At 44.8% G+C, this 24744-nt stretch overlaps 1 protein-coding gene across 1 annotated transcript in view; it reads left to right on the top strand.

Moving 5' to 3' along the window:
• Positions 1–24744, top strand: part of dapk1 (death-associated protein kinase 1) — a 185911-nt gene that overhangs the window by 56907 nt on the left and 104260 nt on the right. Inside the window, 1 exon segment of the mRNA XM_064937941.1 lies at positions 23039–23260. Within this exon segment, the coding sequence (XP_064794013.1) occupies positions 23039–23260 (222 nt within the window).

Here is a 24744-nt window from a genome sequence, read left to right as displayed (position 1 = left end):
TTACTGAGTTAATAATAAACCCCAGGAAGAGTAGCTGTGCCTTGGCAGGAACTAATGGGGATCCATAATAAACCCCAGGAAGAGTAGCTGCAGCCTTGGCAGTAACTAATGGGGCTCCATAATAAACCCCAGGAAGAGTAGCTGCTGCCTTGGCAGGAACTAATGGGGATCCATAATAAACCCCAGGAAGAGTAGCTGCTGCCTTGGCAGGAACTAATGGGGATCCATAATAAACCCCAGGAAGAGTAGCTGCTGCCTTGACAGGAACTAATGGGGATCCATAATAAACCCCAGGAAGAGTAGCTGCTGCCTTGGCAGGAACTAATGGGGATCCATAATAAACCCCAGGAAGAGTATCTGCTGCCTTGGCAATAATTAATAGGGATCCATAATAAACCCCAGGAAGAGTAGCTGCTGCCTTGGCAGGAACTAATAGGGATCCACATTAAATATAAAACTGCCATACCTTTTAATATTCTGTGATTCAGGACAGTACTTCTCACCCTGGCATATTGCCCTGGAGGTACTGCAGGGGATACAGTAACCCACAGAGGTTGAGAACCTTTTCTTGATCAGATGATGGCTGAATATGATTGGATAACCCACAGAGGTTGAGAACCACTGAACAGTTTGTGGAGAGTGTCATAACAATAGCCACATACTGGCATTGCAGAGCAGCTGCTTTAAAATAGGTTTTTGTTGTCCTGTACACACCAGTCAGTCAGTCAGTCAGTCTGTCTGCTCTATGATAGCTGTATGGATTACCACAGATTGAGGTCAGAGATTAGGAGGTTGGGTCCCCTTGCCTCCCCCTCTCTCCAGCTGCTTTCCCTCCTCCCCACCCCCCCATAATGCCCCCACCTCACTGTTATGTAGACCCCTACCTTAACCACAAAACAGCAAGTCTAAAAGCACTGTGGACGCGAGGCCTGATTTGTCTGTCTAGCAGCATTTGTCTGTCTGTCTGTCTATGCTGTTCGTTTCTGGGGGGCAAGCCAGTGTCATTCCTTATCTATATCTCACCGTTACCGTGGGTACTAGCAGTGCTACCGTGGGATTGACAGTGTTACCGTGGAAGCTGGCCAGGGTTGTCGTGGGAGCTGGTAGTGTGGAGGATGGGAGCTGGTAGTGTGGAGGATGGGAGCTGGTAGTGTGGAGGATGGGAGCTGGTAGTGTGGAGGATGGGAGCTGGTAGTGTGGAGGATGGGAGCTGGCCAGTGTGGAGGATGGGAGCTGGCCAGTGTGGAGGATGGGAGCTGGCCAGTGTGGAGGATGGGAGCTGGCCAGTGTGGAGGATGGGAGCTGGCCAGTGTGGAGGATGGGAGCTGGCCAGTGTGGAGGATGGGAGCTGGCCAGTTTGGAGGATGGGAGCTGGCCAGTGTGGAGGATGGGAACTGGCCAGTGTGGAGGATGGGAGCTGGTAGTGTGGAGGATGGGAGCTGGCCAGTGTGGAGGATGGGTGCTGGCCAGTGTGGAGGATGGGTGCTGGCCAGTGTGGAGGATGGGAGCTGGTAGTGTGGAGGATGGGAGCTGGCCAGTGTGGAGGATGTGAGCTGGTAGTGTGGAGGATGGGTGCTGGCCAGTGTGGAGGATGGGAGCTGGTAGTGTGGAGGATGGGAGCTGGCCAGTGTGGAGGATGGGAGCTGGCCAGTGTGGAGGATGGGAGCTGGTAGTGTGGAGGATGGGAGCTGGCCAGTGTGGAGGATGGGAGCTGGCCAGTGTGGAGGATGGGAGCTGGTAGTGTGGAGGATGGGAGCTGGTAGTGTGGAGGATGGGAGCTGGTAGTGTGGAGGATGTGAGCTGGTAGTGTGGAGGATGGGTGCTGGCCAGTGTGGAGGATGGGAGCTGGTAGTGTGGAGGATGGGAGCTGGCCAGTGTGGAGGATGGGAGCTGGCCAGTGTGGAGGATGGGAGCTGGTAGTGTGGAGGATGGGTGCTGGCCAGTGTGGAGGATGGGTGCTGGCCAGTGTGGAGGATGTGAGCTGGTAGTGTGGAGGATGGGTGCTGGCCAGTGTGGAGGATGGGAGCTGGTAGTGTGGAGGATGGGAGCTGGCCAGTGTGGAGGATGGGAGCTGGTAGTGTGGAGGATGGGAGCTGGTAGTGTGGAGGATGGGTGCTGGTAGTGTGGAGGATGTGAGCTGGTAGTGTGGAGGATGGGTGCTGGCCAGTGTGGAGGATGGGAGCTGGTAGTGTGGAGGATGGGAGCTGGTAGTGTGGAGGATGGGTGCTGGCCAGTGTGGAGGATGTGAGCTGGTAGTGTGGAGGATGGGTGCTGGCCAGTGTGGAGGATGGGAGCTGGTAGTGTGGAGGATGGGAGCTGGTAGTGTGGAGGATGGGTGCTGGTAGTGTGGAGGATGGGAGCTGGTAGTGTGGAGGATGGGAGCTGGTAGTGTGGAGGATGGGAGCTGGCCAGTGTGGAGGATGGGTGCTGGTAGTGTGGAGGATGGGTGCTGGCCAGTGTGGAGGATGGGTGCTGGTAGTATGGAGGATGGGAGCTGGCCAGTGTGGAGGATGGGTGCTGGTAGTGTGGAGGATGGGTGCTGGCCAGTGTGGAGGATGTGAGCTGGTAGTGTGGAGGATGGGAGCTGGTAGTGTGGAGGATGGGAGCTGGTAGTGTGGAGGATGGGAGCTGGCCAGTGTGGAGGATGGGAGCTGGTAGTGTGGAGGATGGGTGCTGGCCAGTGTGGAGGATGGGAGCTGGTAGTGTGGAGGATGGGTGCTGGCCAGTGTGGAGGATGGGAGCTGGTAGTGTGGAGGATGGGAGCTGGCCAGTGTGGAGGATGGGAGCTGGCCAGTGTGGAGGATGGGAGCTGGTAGTGTGGAGGATGGGAGCTGGTAGTGTGGAGGATGGGTGCTGGCCAGTGTGGAGGATGGGTGCTGGCCAGTGTTGTCGTGGGAGCTGGCCAGTGTGGAGGATGGGAGCTGGTAGTGTGGAGGATGGGAGCTGGCCAGTGTGGAGGATGGGAGCTGGTAGTGTGGAGGATGGGAGCTGGTAGTGTGGAGGTTGGGAGCTGGCCAGTGTGGAGGATGGGAGCTGGCCAGTGTTGTCGTGGGAGCTGGTAGTGTGGAGGATGGGAGCTGGTAGTGTTGTCGTGGGAGCTGGCCAGTGTTGTCGTGGGAGCTGGCCAGTGTTGTCGTGGGAGCGGGCCAGTGTTGTCGTGGGAGCTTTGAATGTTAATATTATGATGTACAACTCCACCTGGAAAATACCAACCCATGTTTTGGAAAATGGACACATAAACACACACACACACCTGCCTAGTTTATCTGCTGTCTTCCTCTGTCCCTAAATAGTGGCCAGGCAGGGGACCTGCAGCTTTCAACACAACCCATAAGTGACATTGACATGCAGCAGTCACACTGCAGACACGCACAGCACTGTTGAGAACGCTGTGTAGCAATTATAGGGGCTAATGTTGCAACACCAATGTCTACCTGTCTGAGGCAACAGGTACAAACTGGTAGAGCATCTGATTAAGGACAACTTCCCTTGATGATGATGTTCTCTTGTGGAATACTGGACTGAATCTGCAGGTATATAGACAAACCTCAGGGCTCAGTGGATTCCTGTCTGTAATAAAGGTTTAGCTCGTTGAGAACTGGGGAGGAGAGCCACACACTGTGTACAAAACATTAGGAACATCTTCCTAATATTTAGTTACGCCCCTTTTTGCCCTCAGAACAGCCTCAATTAATCTGGGTGTGGACTCGACAAGGTGTCAAAAGCATGTTGACCCCAACGCTTCCCACAGTTGTGTCAAGTTGTCTGGATGTCCTTTGGGTGGTGGACCGTTCTTGCTACACTTGATAAACTGTTGAGTGTGGAAAAACGCAGCAGCGGTGCAGTTCTTACACAAACCGGTGCACCTGGCACCTACTACCATACCCTGTTCAAAGGCACTCAAATGTTTTTTGTCTTGCCCCATTCACCCTCTGAATGGCACACATTCACAATCCATGTCTAAATTGTCTCAAGGCTTAAAAATCCTTCTTCAACCTGTCTCCTCCCCTTCATCTACACTGATTGAAGTGGATTTAACAAGTGATATCAATAAGGGATCATAGCTTTCACCTGGTCAGTCTTTGACCTGACAGGTGTTCCTAATGTTTTGTCCAGTGTCAGCCACATAAAGAGCCAAATATCCATAAATATCATGGCTACCATAGCCATATATATCTATCTTAGCCTGGAATCTAAACACACCATGTTAACCTTCCCAACATGTTGTGTATATATCTACCTTAGCCTGAAATCTAAACACACACCAAGTTAATGCAAACATCTGTTTCTTCTCTGAACCTGAGGACATGGTATCACAGCTCCACAACACAGATAACAACCAGCTGTCCACTCTCCTTCCAGACACCAAACATCCCTTTGTTTTATATAGTGAACAACCAGCTGTCCTCTCTCCTTTAAGACACCAAACATCCCTTTGTTTTATATACTGAACAACCAGCTGTCCACTCTCCTTCCCTTCCAGACACCGAACAACCAGCTGTCCTCTCTCCTTCCAGACAGCAAACATCCCTTTGTTTTATATACTGAACAACCAGCTGTCCACTCTCCTTCCAGACAGCAAACATCCCTTTGTTTTATATACTGAACAACCAGCTGTCCACTCTCCTTCCAGACACCAAACATCCCTTTGTTTTATATACTGAACAACCAGCTGCCCACTCTCCTTCCCTTCAGACACCAAACATCCCTTTGTTTTATATACTGAACAACCAGCTGCCCACTCTCCTTCCCTTCAGACACCAAACATCCCTTTGTTTTATATACTGAACAACCAGCTGTCCACTCTCCTTCCAGACACCAAACATCCCTTTGTTTTATATACTGAACAACCAGCTGTCCACTCTCCTTCCCTTCCAGACACCAAACATCCCTTTGTTTGATATACTGAACAACCAGCTGTCCACTCTCCTTCCCTTCCAGACACCGAACAACCAGCTGTCCTCTCTCCTTCCAGACAGCAAACATCCCTTTGTTTTATATACTGAACAACCAGCTGTCCACTCTCCTTCCAGACAGCAAACATCCCTTTGTTTTATATACTGAACAACCAGCTGTCCACTCTCCTTCCCTTCAGACACCAAACATCCCTTTGTTTTATATACTGAACAACCAGCTGCCCACTCTCCTTCCCTTCAGACACCACACATCCCTTTGTTTTATATACTGAACAACCAGCTGTCCACTCTCCTTCCAGACACCAAACATCCCTTTGTTTTATATACTGAACAACCAGCTGTCCACTCTCCTTCCCTTCCAGACACCAAACATCCCTTTGTTTGATATACTGAACAACCAGCTGTCCACTCTCCTTCCCTTCCAGACACCGAACAACCAGCTGTCCTCTCTCCTTCCAGACAGCAAACATCCCTTTGTTTTATACACTGAACAACCAGCCTTCCACTCTCCTTCCAGACAGCAAACATCCCTTTGTTTTATATACTGAACAACCAGCTGTCCACTCTCCTTCCCTTCAGACACCAAACATCCCTTTGTTTTATATACTGAACAACCAGCTGTCCACTCTCCTTCCCTTCAGACACCAAACATCCCTTTGTTTTATATACTGAACAACCAGCTGTCCACTCTCCTTCCAGACACCAAACATCCCTTTGTTTTATATACTGAACAACCAGCTGTCCACTCTCCTTCCCTTCAGACACCAAACATCCCTTTGTTTTATATACTGAACAACCAGCTGTCCACTCTCCTTCCCTTCCAGACACCGAACAACCAGCTGTCCTCTCTCCTTCCAGACAGCAAACATCCCTTTGTTTTATATACTGAACAACCAGCTGTCCACTCTCCTTCCAGACAGCAAACATCCCTTTGTTTTATATACTGAACAACCAGCTGTCCACTCTCCTTCCAGACACCAAACATCCCTTTGTTTTATATACTGAACAACCAGCTGCCCACTCTCCTTCCCTTCAGACACCAAACATCCCTTTGTTTTATATACTGAACAACCAGCTGCCCACTCTCCTTCCCTTCAGACACCAAACATCCCTTTGTTTTATATACTGAACAACCAGCTGTCCACTCTCCTTCCAGACACCAAACATCCCTTTGTTTTATATACTGAACAACCAGCTGTCCACTCTCCTTCCCTTCCAGACACCAAACATCCCTTTGTTTGATATACTGAACAACCAGCTGTCCACTCTCCTTCCTTTCCAGACACCGAACAACCAGCTGTCCTCTCTCCTTCCAGACAGCAAACATCCCTTTGTTTTATATACTGAACAACCAGCTGTCCACTCTCCTTCCAGACAGCAAACATCCCTTTGTTTTATATACTGAACAACCAGCTGTCCACTCTCCTTCCCTTCAGACACCAAACATCCCTTTGTTTTATATACTGAACAACCAGCTGTCCACTCTCCTTCCCTTCAGACACCAAACATCCCTTTGTTTTATATACTGAACAACCAGCTGTCCACTCTCCTTCCAGACACCAAACATCCCTTTGTTTTATATACTGAACAACCAGCTGTCCACTCTCCTTCCCTTCAGACACCAAACATCCCTTTGTTTTATATACTGAACAACCAGCTGTCCACTCTCCTTCCCTTCCAGACACCGAACAACCAGCTGTCCTCTCTCCTTCCAGACACCAAACATCCCTTTGTTTTATATACTGAACAACCAGCTGTCCTCTCTCCTTCCAGGCAGCACACATCCCTTTGTTTTATATACTGAACAACCAGTTGTCCACTCTCCTTCCAGACACCAAACATCCCTTTGTTTTATATACTGAACAACCAGCTGCCCACTCTCCTTCCAGACACCAAACATCCCTTTGTTTTATATACTGAACAACCAGCTGTCCACTCTCCTTCCAGACACATACTGTCCACAATATATAATTATCTAATATGTAAAAAAACAAATCAACATTTCAGCTGATAGTGTTTGTTACACAAATTCTTGCCACAATCACATGCATTTCTCACTGGTTTAACCATTTACAAAGTTTTAAAAAATGCTCTTATGCACAATTTAAACTGCTTTTAGGGCTTTTTGGCAACATGAAATCATATTAAAATCTGTTCATATACTGTACACCCCCAGGAAGAATGCCACATTTTTTAGTTTTTTTGTGAGCACATAGATATTTTAAGGTTTCCATAAATTCATAGAATGTTTGTGATCAAATTGTATTGGTCAAATACACATTTAGCCGATGTTATTGTCGTGAAATGCTTGTGTTCCTAGCTCCAACATTGCAGTAATATCTAACTATTCACAACAATACACACTCATCTAAAAGTAAAAGAATGGAATTAAGAAATATATAAATATTAGATTGAGCGATGTTTGCGTGGCGTTGTTGTGCCTTGTTCACCACACTGTCTGTGTGGGTGGACCATTTCAGATTGTCAGTGACGTGTACGCCGAGGAACTTGAAGCTTTCCACCTTCTCCACTGCAGTCCAGCCGATGTGGATAGGGGGGTGCTCCCTCTGTTGTTGCCTGAAGTCCACGATCAGCTCCTTTTGTTTTGTTGAAGTTGAGTGAGAGGTTGTTTTCCTGGCACCACTCTCCCAGGGCCCTCACCTAGGTTTTAATAGTCACAGTATCTCCTATACACTTCCTGGTGAACTCAGTCACCGTATCGGTGTATTCGTCGATGTTATTCTGAGGCTACCTGTAACATATCCCAGTCCCCGTGATCAAAACAATCTTGAAGCATGGATTCCGTTTGGTCAGACAGCATAGAATAGATCTTAGCACAGGTATATACTGTTTGAGTTTCTGCCTATAGGAGCAAAATGGAGTCTTGATCAGATTTTCAGAGAGGGCGGCGGAGGGCCTTGTAGGTATTTCGGAAAGTTGAGTAGTGGTCCAATGTTTTACCAGAGCTAGTACTACAGTCAATGTGTTGGTAGAACTTTGGTACCGTTTTCCTCAAATTTGCTTTGTTAAAATCCCCAGCTACAATAAAATAAGTTTTCTGTTAGCATAAAGTCCAGTGTAGTTCTTTGAGGGCAGTCGTGGTATTGGCTTGAGGGGGAATATACACTGCTGTGACTATAACCGAAGAGAATTGTCTTGGGCGGTAATACGGTCGGCATTTGATAGTGTTTGCTACAATCCCTCATGTCTCTCTGGAAGGAGATCCTCGCCCTGAGCTCGTCTACTTTATTATCCAGAAACTGAACATTAGCGAGTAATATACTCTGAAGCTGTGCATGGTGTGCCTCCTCCGGAGTCGGACTGGAAGTCCACTCTGAATACTCCTTCTCTGATGGCAGTGTTTTGGAGCCTCCAGAATCATTTACATTTCTCTGGGGGGTACGAACAAAGGATCAAATTCGGGAAAGTCGTATTCCTGGTGAAGGAAAACAGCCAACAAGTGCTCAGCATATGTGGGAACTCCTTCAAGACTGTTGGAAAAGCATTCCTCATGAAGCTGTTTGAGAGAATGCCACAACACATTTGTGGTTACTACATGATTCCATATGTGTTATTTCATTGTTTTGGTGTCCTCACTATTATTCTACAATGTAGAAAATAGTAAAAAAATAAAGAAAAACCCTGAAATTAGTAGGTGTCTTATCTTTTGACTGGTACTGTATGTTAAACTGCAATCAAAATGTAAAGACCATTAACCTGAAGAACAGTCCCTCTCCCATGTCTCTCTAAAGGCCACAGACTGTGTTACCTCCCAGATAAAATGTTCACGTTGTGTGCAGATTTTAAGGTTGTTAACGATTGTCAGACGTCTTGACTCATTCAGGGTGACGGGGTCCACTGTGCGGTCATAGGATTCGACAAGGTTATGGCAGTGTTAGAAATTTGTATCCTTTTATAGTGCGTAGAACTCTATTTAAACAACAACCAGCTGACTGGTGTAGAGCTCTATTTAAAAACAGACAACAACCAGCTGACTGGTGTAGAGCTCTATTTAAAAACAGACAACAACCAGCTGACTCGAGTAGAGCTCTATTTAAAAACAGACAACAACCAGCTGACTGGTGTCGAGCTCTATTTAAAAACAGACAACAACCAGCTGACTCGAGTAGAGCTCTATTTAAAAACAGACAACAACCAGCTGACTCGAGTAGAGCTCTATTTAAAAACAGACAACAACCAGCTGACTGGTGTAGAGCTCTATTTAAAAACAAACAACAACCAGCTGACTCGAGTAGAGCTCTATTTAAAACAGACAACAACCAGCTGACTCGAGTAGAGCTCTATTTAAAAAAAGACAACAACCAGCTGACTGGTGTAGAGCTCTATTTAAAAACAAACAACAACCAGCTGACTTGAGTAGAGCTCTATTTAAAAACAGACAACAACCAGCTGACTGGTGTAGAGCTCTATTTAAAAACAGACAACAACCAGCTGACTGGTGTAGAGCTCTATTTAAAAACAAACAACAACCAGCTGACTCGAGTAGAGCTCTATTTAAAAACAGACAACAACCAGCTGACTGGAGTAGAGCTCTATTTAAAAACAAACAACAACCAGCTGACTCGAGTAGAGCTCTATTTAAAAACAGACAACAACCAGCTGACTCGAGTAGAGCTCTATTTAAAAAAAGACAACAACCAGCTGACTGGTGTAGAGCTCTATTTAAAAACAAACAACAACCAGCTGACTTGAGTAGAGCTCTATTTAAAAACAGACAACAACCAGCTGACTCGAGTAGAGCTCTATTTAAAAACAGACAACAACCAGCTGACTGGTGTTGAGCTCTATTTAAAAACAGACAACAACCAGCTGACTGGAGTAGAGCTCTATTTAAAAACAAACAACAACCAGCTGACTCGAGTAGAGCTCTATTTAAAAACAGACAACAACCAGCTGACTGGTGTAGAGCTCTATTTAAAAACAGACAACAACCAGCTGACTGGTGTAGAGCTCTATTTAAAAACAGACGACAACCAGCTGACTGGATTAGAGCTCTATTTAAACTACCAGCTGACTGGAGTAGAGCTCTATTTGAACAACAACCAGCTGACTGGATTAGAGCTCTATTTAAACTACCAGCTGACTGGAGTAGAGCTCTATTTGAACAACCAGCTGACTGGTGTAGAGCTCTATTTAAAAACAGACAACAACCAGCTGACTCGAGTAGAGCTCTATTTAAAAACAGACAACAACCAGCTGACTCGAGTAGAGCTCTATTTAAAAACAGACAACAACCAGCTGACTGGTGTTGAGCTCTATTTAAAAACAGACAACAACCAGCTGACTGGAGTAGAGCTCTATTTAAAAACAAACAACAACCAGCTGACTTGAGTAGAGCTCTATTTAAAAACAGACAACAACCAGCTGACTGGTGTAGAGCTCTATTTAAAAACAGACGACAACCAGCTGACTGGATTAGAGCTCTATTTAAACTACCAGCTGACTGGAGTAGAGCTCTATTTGAACAACAACCAGCTGACTGGATTAGAGCTCTATTTAAACTACCAGCTGACTGGAGTAGAGCTCTATTTGAACAACCAGCTGACTGGTGTAGAGCTCTATTTAAAAACAGACAACAACCAGCTGACTCGAGTAGAGCTCTATTTAAAAACAGACAACAACCAGCTGACTGGTGTAGAGCTCTATTTAAAAACAAACAACAACCAGCTGACTCGAGTAGAGCTCTATTTAAAAACAGACAACAACCAGCTGACTGGAGTAGAGCTCTATTTAAAAACAAACAACAACCAGCTGACTCGAGTAGAGCTCTATTTAAAAACAGACAACAACCAGCTGACTCGAGTAGAGCTCTATTTAAAAAAAGACAACAACCAGCTGACTGGTGTAGAGCTCTATTTAAAAACAAACAACAACCAGCTGACTTGAGTAGAGCTCCATTTAAAAACAGACAACAACCAGCTGACTGGTGTAGAGCTCTATTTAAAAACAGACAACAACCAGCTGACTGGTGTAGAGCTCTATTTAAAAACAAACAACAACCAGCTGACTCGAGTAGAGCTCTATTTAAAAAAAGACAACAACCAGCTGACTGGTGTAGAGCTCTATTTAAAAACAAACAACAACCAGCTGACTTGAGTAGAGCTCCATTTAAAAACAGACAACAACCAGCTGACTGGTGTAGAGCTCTATTTAAAAACAGACAACAACCAGCTGACTGGTGTAGAGCTCTATTTAAAAACAAACAACAACCAGCTGACTCGAGTAGAGCTCTATTTAAAAACAGACAACAACCAGCTGACTGGAGTAGAGCTCTATTTAAAAACAAACAACAACCAGCTGACTCGAGTAGAGCTCTATTTAAAAACAGACAACAACCAGCTGACTCGAGTAGAGCTCTATTTAAAAACAGACAACAACCAGCTGACTGGTGTTGAGCTCTATTTAAAAACAAACAACAACCAGCTGACTTGAGTAGAGCTCTATTTAAAAACAGACAACAACCAGCTGACTCGAGTAGAGCTCTATTTAAAAACAGACAACAACCAGCTGACTGGTGTTGAGCTCTATTTAAAAACAGACAACAACCAGCTGACTGGAGTAGAGCTCTATTTAAAAACAAACAACAACCAGCTGACTCGAGTAGAGCTCTATTTAAAAACAGACAACAACCAGCTGACTGGTGTAGAGCTCTATTTAAAAACAGACAACAACCAGCTGACTGGTGTAGAGCTCTATTTAAAAACAGACGACAACCAGCTGACTGGATTAGAGCTCTATTTAAACTACCAGCTGACTGGAGTAGAGCTCTATTTGAACAACAACCAGCTGACTGGATTAGAGCTCTATTTAAACTACCAGCTGACTGGAGTAGAGCTCTATTTGAACAACCAGCTGACTGGTGTAGAGCTCTATTTAAAAACAGACAACAACCAGCTGACTCGAGTAGAGCTCTATTTAAAAACAGACAACAACCAGCTGACTGGAGTAGAGCTCTATTTAAAAACAAACAACAACCAGCTGACTCGAGTAGAGCTCTATTTAAAAACAGACAACAACCAGCTGACTCGAGTAGTGCTCTATTTAAAAAAAGACAACAACCAGCTGACTGGTGTAGAGCTCTATTTAAAAACAAACAACAACCAGCTGACTGGAGTAGAGCTCTATTTAAAAACAGACAACAACCAGCTGACTGGTGTAGAGCTCTATTTAAAAACAGACAACAACCAGCTGACTGGTGTTGAGCTCTATTTAAAAACAGACAACAACCAGCTGACTGGAGTAGAGCTCTATTTAAAAACAAACAACAACCAGCTGACTCGAGTAGAGCTCTATTTAAAAACAGACAACAACCAGCTGACTCGAGTAGAGCTCTATTTAAAAACAGACAACAACCAGCTGACTGGTGTTGAGCTCTATTTGAACAACCAGCTGACTCAAAGGCTGTTTGTCTCTCCTCTCTACTTCCTTTCTGTCCTCCCCTCATCTTCTCCAGTTGCTCTTTTGAAACAAGTTGGAGGCTACAACCATTCCCAAAACAAAAGAGAACAAGCAACTTGATCCCTCTGACTGTTGGCTTCAGATAGGGAGAAACAGAATGCCGTCAGGGAGTGTTTTAGACAGGGGAGAGAGAAACCACTCTGACTGTTGGCTTCAGATAGGGAGAAACAGAATGCTGTCAGGGAGTGTTTTAGACAGGGGAGAGAGAAATCACTCTGACTGTTGGCTTCAGATAGGGAGAAACAGAATGCTGTCAGGGAGTGTTTTAGACAGGGGAGAGAGAAACCACTCTGACTGTTGGCTTCAGATAGGGAGAAACAGAATGCTGTCAGGGAGTGTTTTAGACAGGGGAGAGAGAAACCACTCTGACTGTTGGCTTCAGATAGGGAGAAACAGAATGCTGTCAGGGAGTGTTTTAGACAGGGGAGAGAGAAACCACTCTGACTGTTGGCTTCAGATAGGGAGAAACAGAATGCTGTCAGGGAGTGTTTTAGACAGGGGAGAGAGAAACCACTCTGACTGTTGGCTTCAGATAGGGAGAAACAGAATGCTGTCAGGGAGTGTTTTAGACAGGGGAGAGAGAAACCACTCTGACTGTGTTCCTCAGCGCGTGTGTTTACTCAGCAAGCGTTAAACGTTTACTATGCAGAAATTGCTCCTCCATTTCCTGGTTGCTAGAACTCTCTAATAGTTTGCCTAATTTTAGTTGATGTGAAAAAATAGAGTGTCGTGTAAAGAATCAATATACCTTCTAAACCGCTGTGAAATATATTTTCCATTACCAGATATATTGTTGTTTCAGCTGTTTGAAGCTGGTGTACAAAACCGAAAGGAAAAGACACAAAACCTAAGAAAGGGAAGCATAGAAAAAGCACACAGAACCGATCTACCTATTCTTAGACAGGCTTTCATTGAGAATTACAGATCTATAATTCACATTTCTATGAGTTAAGTATTGCCACTTGTTGCATTTCTACACATTTTGCCACAGGGCAAAGATAAAAATGATATGCTATTCTACTGTGATATATGCTAGATGGGCCAGCTGCCTTGGGTAGTATTAGAGAGGGGGGGTTTCTACCAGCTGATGCTACAGGTATGCACCAAATACCTGGTGAGAGGGATTGACCTAAACCTCATCAATTTTATAGCGACTTGTATTGGACATTTATTTTTTTAGAGGCAAATATCTGTCTGTTTTGAGTATCCTGTCAACTACGTCAGTGGCTTGTCACCTCCGGCACTAACGCTTCATCCCTTTAATATTCTTCAAATATATTTGAATCACTGGTCTGCAACATACAGAATTATCATGTTAGTTTGTGCATAATGCTTTAATACATTAAATAACACAAAGACAAATGTTCAAAATAATCTGCGGGACTAAAATATATTTTCATCCAGAAGTTTCTCTGACCACCTCACACCTGTGCGCAGCATGTCGGGGCCCGCAGGTCACGCCAGTTGCCCACGGGAATGCAGCTCTCTACAGTCAGACAAACAGTGGTTAATGAATGAATGAGGAAGGAGAGATTGAAATACGGTCTTACAGTTGAGTCCGTTTCATCGTGTACTTGAATGTCAGTTCCTCTCTGAGCATATTGACATGCAGGCCTCTCCCTAGTCTCCTCCCTTGTCTCTTCTAAAATCTGGTCTCTGCCTGCAGCTTCTGGGGAACCAACTGCTGCTCCTATTAACATGAGAAAGGCCTGTACTGTTGAAGTCAAAGTTTACATACACCTTAGCCAATTACATTTAAACTCAGTTGTTCACAATTCCTGACATTTAATCCTTTTAAAAAGTCCCTGTTTTAGGTCAGTTAAGATCACCACTTTATTTTAAGAATGTGAAATGTCAGAATAATAGTAGAGAGAGTGATTTATTTCAGCTTTTTATTTCTTTCATCACATTCCCAGTGGGTCAGAAGTTTACATACACTCAATTAGTATTTGGTAGCATTGGCTTTAAATTGTTTAACTTGGGTCAAACATTGTGGTTAGCCTTCCACAAGCTTCCCAAAATAAGTTGGGTGAATTTTGGCCCATTCCTCCTGACAGAGCTGGTTTAACTGAGTCAGGTTTGTAGGACTCCTTGCTCGCATACACTTTTTCAGTTCTGCCCACATATATTCTATAGGATTGAGGTCAGGGCTTTGTGATGGCCACTCCAATACCTTGACTTTGTTGTCCTTAAGCCACTTTGCCACAATTCTGGAAGTATGCTTAGGGTCATTGTCCATGTGGAAGACCCATTTGTGACCAAGCTTTAACTTCCTGACTGATGTCTTGATGTTGCCTCAATATATTCACATCATTTTCCTCCCTCATGATGCCAGCTATTTTGTGAAGTGCACCAGCACCCCCACAACATGATGCTGCCACCCTCGTGCTTCACGGTTTGGATGGTGTTCTTTGGCTTGCAAGCTTCCCCCTTTTTCCTCCAAACATAACGATGGTCATTATGGCCATACAGTTCTATTTTTGTTTTATCAGACCAGAGGACATTTCTCCAAAAATTATGATCTTTGTCCCAATGTGCAGTTGCAAACCGTAGTCTGGCTTTTCAATGACAGTTTTGGAGCAGTGGCTTCTTCCTTGCTGAGCATCCTTTCAGGTTATGTCGATATAGGACTCGTTTTACTGTGGATATAGATACTTATGTACCTGTTTCCTTCAGCATCTTCACAAGGTCCTCTGCTGCTGTTCTGGGATTGATTTGCACTTTTCACAGCAAAGTACGTTCATCTCTAGGAGACAGAACGACGGCTGTGTGGTCCCATGGTGTTTATACTTGTGTACTATTGTTTGTACAGAAGAACGTGGTACCTTCAGGCGTTTGGAAATTGCTCCCAAGGAGGAACCAAACATGTGGAGGTCTACAATTTATTTTCTGAGGTCTTGGCTGATTTCTTTTGATTTGTCCATAATGTCAAGCAAAGAGACCATTGAGTTTGAAGGTAGGCCTTGAAATACATCCACAGGTACACCTCCAATTGACTCAAATGATGTCAATTAGCCTATCAGAAGCTTCTAAAGCCATGACATCATTTTCTGGAATTGTCCAAGCTGTTTAAAGGCACAGTCAACTTAGTGTATGTAAACTTCTGACCCACTGGAATTGTGATACAGTGAATTATAAGTTAAATAAATTGTCTGTAAACAATTGTTGGAAAAATTACTTGTGTCATGCACAAAGTAGATGTCCTAACCGACTTGCCAAAACTATAGTTTGTTAACAAGAAATTTGTGGAGTGGTTGAAAAACGAGTTTTAATGACTAAGTGTTTGTAAACTTCTGACTTCAACTGTACATCCCTGTATCCTCCTCCTTCCCATTGCAACCATGGCTGTATGTAGTACTGTGCCCCTCCCATAGTCTCTTCTGGACTGGGGACTGTGAAGAGACTCCTGGTGGCATGTCTTGTGGGGTATGCATGGGTGTCTATGCTGTGCGCCAGTAGTTTAAACAGACAGCTGGGTGCATTCAACATGTCAATACCGCTCACAAATACAAGTAGTGATGAAGTGTCACGATCGTAGTTGTAATCATACTCAGACCAAAGCTCAGCGTCGGTTTTATTTGAAGAGAACCGAATAACAAAACAATAAAGAAGAAATTGCTGCCTATATATGATCCCCAATCAGAGACAACACTAAACAGCTACCTCTGATGGGAACCATACCAGGCCAACAAAGAAATACACACACTAGATACAATCCCCCCTAGCCACAACCCCGACCTAACCAAAATAGAGAATAACAAGGCTTTCTATGGTCAGGGCATGACAGTACTCCCCCCCGGACTCCGGCCGCAAAACCTGAAACTGTGGGGGGGGGGTGACTTTTCCCCCGCCCAGGTCTTTGCCCCATGGGTCCCGGGTTGGACGCCGGCGCCGGCGCAGAGGAAGGCCATGGAGCTGAGTTGGCCGCCATGCCTGGGCTGGGCATCAGCGCAGAGGAAGGTTCTGGCCTTGGAGCTGGAGGTTCCGGACCGCGGACCGTCGCTGGAGGTTCCGGACCGCGGACCGTCGCTGGAGGTTCCGGACCGCGGACCGTCGCTGGAGGTTCCGGACCGCGGACCGTCGCTGGAGGTTCCGGACCGCGGACCGTCGCTGGAGGTTCCGGACCGCGGACCGTCGCTGGAGGTTCCGGACCGCGGACCGACGCTGGAGGTTCCGGACCGCGGACCGTCGCTGGAGGTTCCGGACCGTGAACCGTCGCCGGACTGGGGAGGCGCACTGGAGGTCTGATGCGTGGGGCCGGCACAGGTTGCACCGGACTGGTGAGGCGCACTGGAGGTCTGGTGCGTATAGCCGGCACAAATTGTAACAGATCGGTGACACACACCTCAGGGCGAGTGCGTGGAGGAGACGCAGGACATACCGGACTGGGGAGGCGCACTGGAGGCCAGATGCAGAAGCTGGTGCAGATGACACTGGACTGGTGTCACGTTCCTCAGCACGTCCATCGCCACCACCAATCTTTCATCTAGTTCCTCCTTTGACACCCTGACGGCCTCTGGGTCATTCCTCGGCTCCGCCGACCACCCTGTGTGACCACCCCGTGTGCCCTCTCCAAAAAATGTTGGGCTGTCTTTTGGGCTTTCTACCTGGCCGCGAACCCTAGTGTTGTCGCTGTCCTCCCTTCTCTCCCGTTATCTGACTACACGGCAGGCTTTCATGTCTTGCCAAGTGTCGTGGTAATTTCCTGTATTACTAAATGATGAGAGTTATAAACCACACACCAGTCAGAGTTACAGGCTACAGTTACACTACAGGCGGATCCAACTTTGATGTAATGTCCTTAAAACAAGTCAAAATGAGGCTCAGTTGTGTGTGTGGCCTCCACGTGCCTGTATGACCTCCCTACAATGCCTGGGCATGCTCCTGATGAGGTGGTGGATGGTCTCCTGAGGGATCTCCACCCAGACCTGGACTAAAGCATCCGCCAACTCCTGGACAGTCTCTGGTGCAACTGTCTGGACAGATTGTGGTGCAGTCTGTTGGTGGATGGAGCGAGACATGATGTCCCAGATGTGCTCAATTGGATTCAGGTCTGGGGAACAGGCGGGCCAGTCCATAGCATCAATGACTTCCTCTTGCAGGAACTGCTGACACACTCCAGCCACATGAGGTCTTGCATTGTCTTGCATTAGGAGGAACCCAGGGCCAACCGCATCAGCATATGGTCTCACAAGGGGTCTGAGGACCTAAGTGGACAGTTTGATTTCACAGAAGTGTGATTGACTTGGAGTTACATTGTGTTGTTTAAGTGTTCCCTTTATTTTTTTGAGCAGTGTATGAGCTTACGCCCTTTGACTCTGAGATCAATTCAGTGTCAATAAATGAATTCTGAAAGTGCTTACAAAAGAATAGTAGTATCTTTTTATAGCCAAGATACACCCCTCTCAACTTGCATGACGAACCACAGATCCCAGGAACTTCACAAAGGGCCTTTTACTTGAGAAAAGAGTATCCCATAGCCAGATAGCATTCGCTATAAATTATCGTTCAGTTTGGTAAATAAGACGAGGTTCTAATATCGTTCTTGGTACTTCATAGTACCAAAACATTACCTCATCCAATGGCATATATCAATTGTCAATTCTAGATACTCCCATCTCAAATACACCCCCCTCCTGGACAAGTTCACTGAGAGGAGTGAGCCTCTAGGTCATATACTATGAAAGATAAGTTCAACATCAGAGGGGACATACAATGGTTCCAGACACTGCCATACTCCTCCCCCCAGTGGGAAAAGGAGGTAGTGACAGGAGTACAGACATCGTGGAGCCCTTCACATGGTTTAACAGATACATTCACATATGAAGACAATGTTCAATTCTGACTTCACCCTTTCTGATATTCTGCATATTACCAGAAATATAAAAGACAAGCCTGACCTCTCCCCTCTCTGGGCCCCAAGTGACTTTTCCCTAGAGAAGAAAGGAAAAATGCAATTGCCAACACTATAGTCCAAAAGAAGACATTCTAATGACAAGTATCTCACATAAGCATATTATGAAAGTAAATAAAACATCTTAATTACATCTTATTTATCAATGTTACCTAACTAATTCTGATTCAGCTACGACACAAGTCCAGGATATTCTCTCCTCGATCTCCTCCAAAGACCAGGATGCCATCTCCTCCCGGGCACGCTGCTTGGTCCTGTTTTTGGTGGGATCTTCTGTCACGGTCGTGTGGAGAATTAGCAGACCAGTGTGGAATTGGTTTGACCATCTTTTTATTTGAAGAGAATCGAACAACAAAACAATAAAGAAGAAACGATATGTGAAGCTCAAGCAGTGCTCACAGGCAACTACACAGAAACAAGATCCCACAAAACACAGTCAGGAAATGGCTGCCTAAATATGATCCCCAATCAGAGACGACGCTAAACAGCTACCTCTGATTGGGATCCATACCAGGCCAACAAAGAAATGCACCCACTAGATACAACCCCCCCCCCCAACAAGGCTCTCTATGGTCAGGGCGTGACATGAAGTCAATCTCTCCTCCACTTTGAGCCAGGAGAGATTTACATGCATATGATTAATATTAGCTCTCTGTGTAGATGTAAGGGCCAGCTGTGCTGCCCTGTTCTGGGCCGATTGTAATTTTCCTTATTTTGGCACCTGACCACATGACTGAACAGTTGTCCAGTTGTGACAAAACTAGGGCCTGTAGGACCTGCCTTGTTGATAGTGTTGTTAAGAAGGTAGAAACTAGGGCCTGTAGGACCTGCCTTGTTGATAGTGCTGTTAAGAAGGTAGAAACTAGGGCCTGCCTTTTTGATAGTGCTGTTAAGAAGGTAGAAACTAGGGCCTGTGGGACCTGCCTTGTTGATAGTGTTGTTAAGAAGGTAGAAACTAGGGCTTGTAGGACCTGCCTTGTTGATAGTGCTGTTAAGAAGGTAGAAACTAGGGCATGTGGGACCTGCCTTGTTGATAGTGCTGTTAAGAAGGTAGAAACTAGGGCCTGTAGGACCTGCCTTGTTGATAGTGTTGTTAAGAAGGTAGAAACTAGGGCCTGTAGGACCTGCCTAGTTGATAGTGCTGTTAAGAAGGTAGAAACTAGGGCCTGTAGGACCTGCCTTGTTGATAGTGTTGTTAAGAAGGTAGAAACTAGGCCCTGTAGGATCTGCCTAGTTGATAGTGCTGTTAAGAAGGTAGAAACTAGGGCCTGTAGGACCTGCCTTGTTGATAGTGTTGTTAAGAAGGTAGAAACTAGGCCCTGTAGGATCTGCCTAGTTGATAGTGCTGTTAAGAAGGTAGAAACTAGGGCCTGTGGACCTGCCTTGTTGATAGTGTTGTTAAGAAGGCAGAGCGGCTCTTTATTTTGGACAGACTTCTCCCCATCTTAGCTACTGTTGTATTGATATGTTTTGACAGTTTACAATCCAGGGTTACTCCAAGCAGTTTAGTCATCTCAACTTGCTCACTCTCCACATTATTAAATTCAAGATTTAGTTGAGGTTTAGGGCTAGGTGAAAGTTTTGTCCCAAATACAATGCTTTTAGTTTTTTTTAAATATATGGTACTAACTTATTCATTGCCACCTATTCTAAAACTGTAGTAGCTGATGTGTATATTGTTGCATTTTATTTATTTTATTTAACCTTTATTTATTAATTAGGCAAGTCAGTTAAGAACAAATTCTTATTTACAATGACGGCCTACCCCGACCAACACCGGACGACTCTGGGCCAATTGTGCGCCGCCCATGGGACTCCCAATCACGGCCAGTTGTGATACAGCCTGGATTCGAACCAGGGTGTCTGTAGTGACACCTCAAGCGCTGAGATGCAGTTCCTTAGACCGCTGCGTCACTCAGGATCCCCTATCAGCAAACATAGACACACTGGCTTTACTCCGAGCCAGTGGCAGGTCATTAGTAAAGATTGAAACAAGTAAGGGGCTTAGTCAGCTGCCCTGGGGAATGCCTGACTCTGCCTGGACTATGTTGGAGAGCCTTCCATAAAAAACACCCTCTGTGTTGTGTAAGACAGATAATTCTCCATCCACAATATAGCAGGGCATGTAAAGCCATAATGCTCATTTTTCCAGCAGCATATTGTGATGTCAAAAGCTGCACTGAAGTCTAACAAAACAGCTCCCACAATATTTGTATTATTAGTTTTACTCAGCCAATCAGTCATTTTTGAAAGTGCTATGACCTTCCCTATAAGTGAGGTGATAAATCATTGAATCTGGTGATACTATAACTAAGACTATAGCTGAGCTGAGACTATAGCTGAGACTATAGCTGAGACTATAACTGAGCTGAGACTATAACTGAGACTATATCTGAGACTATAACTGAGCTGAGACTATATCTGAGACTATAGCTGAGCTGAGACTATAGCTGAGACTATAGCTGAGCTGAGACTATAGCTGAGACTATAGCTGAGCTGAGACTATAGCTGAGCTGAGACTATAACTGAGACTATAACTGAGACTATAACTGAGACTACAACTGAGACTACAGCTGAGACTATAGCTGAACTGAGACTATAACTGAGCTGAGACTATAAGCTGAGACTATAACTGAGACTATAACTGAGACTATAACTGAGACTATAACTGAGACTATAGCTGAACTGAGACTATAACTGAGACTATAACTGAGACTATAACTGAGACTATAGCTGAGCTGAGACTATAACTGAGACTATAACTGAGACTATAGCTGAACTGAGACTATAACTGAGACTAGAGCTGAGACTATACATGAGACTATAGCTGAGACTATAACTGAGCTGAGAATATAACTGAGACTATTTCTGAGACTATAACTGAGACTATAACTGAGACTACAACTGAGACTATAGCTGAGACTATAACTGAGACTACAACTGAGACTATAGCTGAGACTATAGCTGAACTGAGACTATAACTGAGACTATAGCTGAGCTGAGACTATAACTGAGACTAACTGAGCTGAGACTATAACTGAGACTATAGCTGAGACTATAACTGAGACTACAACTGAGACTATAGCTGAGACTATAGCTGAACTGAGACTATAACTGAGACTATAGCTGAGCTGAGACTATAACTGAGACTATAACTGAGCTGAGACTATAGCTGAGACTATAACTGAGACTATAGCTGAGCTGAGATTATAACTGAGTCTATAGCTGAGACTAGAACTGAGACTATAGCTGAGACTATAACTGAGACTACAACTGAGACTATAGCTGAGCTGAGACTATAACTGAGACTATAGCTGAGCTGAGACTACAACTGAGACTATAGCTGAGACTAGAACTGAGACTATAGCTGAGACTATAACTGAGACTACAACTGAGACTATAGCTGATACTATAGCTAAACTGAGACTATAACTGAGACTATAGCTGAGCTGAGACTATAACTGAGACTAACTGAGCTGAGACTATAACTGAGACTATAGCTGAGACTATAACTGAGACTACAACTGAGACTATAGCTGAGACTATAGCTGAACTGAGACTATAACTGAGACTATAGCTGAGCTGAGACTATAACTGAGACTATAACTGAGCTGAGACTATAGCTGAGACTATAACTGAGACTATAGCTGAGCTGAGACTATAACTGAGACTATAGCTGAGCTGAGACTATAACTGAGACTATAACTGAGCTGAGACCCTAGCTGAGACTATAACTGAGACTATAACAGAGCTGAGACTATAACTGAGCTGAGACTATATCTGAGACTATAGCTGAGACTATATCTGAGACTATAGCTGAGAGTATAGCTGAGACTATAACTGAGACTATAACTGAGCTGAGACTATAACTGAGACTATAACTGAGCTGAGACTATAGCTGAGACTTTAGCTGAGCTGAGACTATATCTGAGACTATATCTGAGACTATAGCTGAGACTATAGCTGAGACTATAACTGAGACTATAACTGAGCTGAGACTATAGCTGAGCTGAGACTATAGCTGAGCTGAGACTATAGCTGAGCTGAGACTATAGCTGAGACTTTAGCTGAGCTGAGACTATAACTGAGACTATAACTGAGACTATAACTGAGACTATAACTGAGCTGAGACTATAACTGAGCTGAGACTATAACTGAGACTATAACTGAGCTGAGACTATAACTGAGCTGAGACTATAGCTGAGACTATAGCTGAGACTATAACTGAGCTGAGACTATAACTGAGCTGAGACTATAACTGAGCTGAGACTATAACTGAGACTATAACTGAGCTGAGACTATAACTGAGCTGAGACTATAACTGAGACTATAACAGAGCTGAGACTATAACTGAGCTGAGACTATAACAGAGCTGAGACTATAACTGAGCTGAGACTATAACTGAGCTGAGACTATAACTGAGACTATAACAGAGCTGAGACTATAACTGAGCTGAGACTATAACTGAGACTATAACTGAGCTGAGACTATAACTGAGCTGAGACTATAACTGAGACTATAACAGAGCTGAGACTATAACTGAGACTATAACAGAGCTGAGACTATAACAGAGCTGAGACTATAACTGAGCTGAGACTATAACTGAGCTGAGACTATAACTGAGCTGAGACTATAGCTGAGACTTACTGAGCTCAGACTAATTTCATGGTGAACAGTATGTTTCTATCTGTCTAACTCTATGACCATCTCCTCTCCCCTTGTCCTGCAGTGGTCAGTTTGCGGTGGTAAAGAAATGTCGTGAACGTAGCTCTGGCCTGGAGTATGCCGCTAAGTTCATCCGTAAGCGACGGAGCAAGTCGAGCCGGCGTGGCGTGACCCGGGAAGACATCGAGAGGGAGGTCAGCATTCTGAAGGAGATTCAACACCCCAACACCATCACGCTACACGACGTGTTCGAGAACAAGACTGATGTCATCCTCATACTAGAACTGTGAGTACCCTGACCCCTCTGACGCCCGACCCCCTGATGCCCTGACCCCTTGACGCCCAACAACCCCTGACCAGACTGGTTACAGATCAAGGTTGAGGCCATAGTTAGGGGTGCTTTCTCATCAGAACCAGTTTGTGAACTAGTGTTATAGTTAGGGGTGCTTTCTCATCAGAAGCAGTTTGTGAACTAGTGTTGGTTGGGGCTGCTTTAACCTGGACTCTCTGGCTTGAAGAATCCATTACAGGTCAAAGCTAAGCCCTGTCGATGATGTCACCACATCAGTACCACTACAATACGCTGTGCCAAAGACCAATGGAAGGTGGTGTTTCTACCAGGGCTTCTACCAAGAGAATCTCTTGAGAAAGTGTGTGTAACTTGTTATCTTTGACACTGTTATCCAAGTAGACAGTATTTCAACCACATAATGCACCCAAGACCAACTGAAGTCTTATCAGAAACGTGTTTCATCGTTTTCCCAGCTTTTCCTTTTCTTAAAACAGGTCAAACTGATGCCATTGATCCTGTGCAACATGTCCCAATCTTTCCAATGTTTTGGAGTTATTGCGTTTTCTCCCCGGTCCCCAAATCGACAACTTTACCGATGGTAACTAGATTATTCATGCTCATTCTATCAATGTAAGACAGACACTCCTTGAGTATCCCAAATAATAACGGGATATTGGTGTGCATATAAAGGTGCTCAGTGAAATATAATAACTTTGTTGTCCTCGATCATTCATTTTAAGTTTGTCCTGAAAATCAGTTGTTTCATCAGTAATTTCTATGCATGTTTTATAATATGTATATTTGTATAGACTACACCTAATATAGAATAGAAGAGGCCTTTTGAATTTCTTTGAATTCAATTCTATTTCCTTTCATTCAAATTAGAATTGCAATTCTGTATGCTGTTTGCTACTTCAAGAATTGAATTGGAATTGATGAGGCATTTTATATTCTGAATTGAGCACTACCCTGTTTTATAAATCCTGACAGTCCCTATATCCAGTACCTATATCCACTCTGTTCCAGTGTAACAACAACAAAAAACAGGTTGTTTTGGCAACTTGTGGTCAAGTGACTGAACACTGAGTTGTGATTGGCTGAGTGTGTTATTATCCTGTCACAGCTTCCTCTGCAGTTGGCTGCTACTTCCTGTTCCCTGTTTCCATCCTCAGAGGAAATACATAAACGAGGGATTTTTTTTAGGGGGGAAAACGTCAACAATATAGTCATTACAGTGACCTGTTATATCAGCCACCAGTCACCAGTCTGAGAGCACCATGTCGTCATCCCAAATGGAGCCCTAGGTCCTTTTGACCAGGACCCAAATAGTGCCACTTCACTGAATCATTACTCAGTGATTCGCTAATGTTTTATAAAAAGGCAATATATGTGTCAAATAAACTGTGCCAAAGGTAATATATTCCAGTGTACACTATGGTGAAGGGTTGTCTTCATGGCCTCCATCTCTCTAGACTATG

This window comes from Oncorhynchus masou, chromosome 25 (assembly GCF_036934945.1).
Source record: "Oncorhynchus masou masou isolate Uvic2021 chromosome 25, UVic_Omas_1.1, whole genome shotgun sequence".
NCBI classification, from domain to species: Eukaryota; Metazoa; Chordata; class Actinopteri; order Salmoniformes; family Salmonidae; genus Oncorhynchus; species Oncorhynchus masou.
Note: the sequence above shows the minus strand (reverse complement) of the source record. Positions and strands in the feature narration are given on the sequence as shown.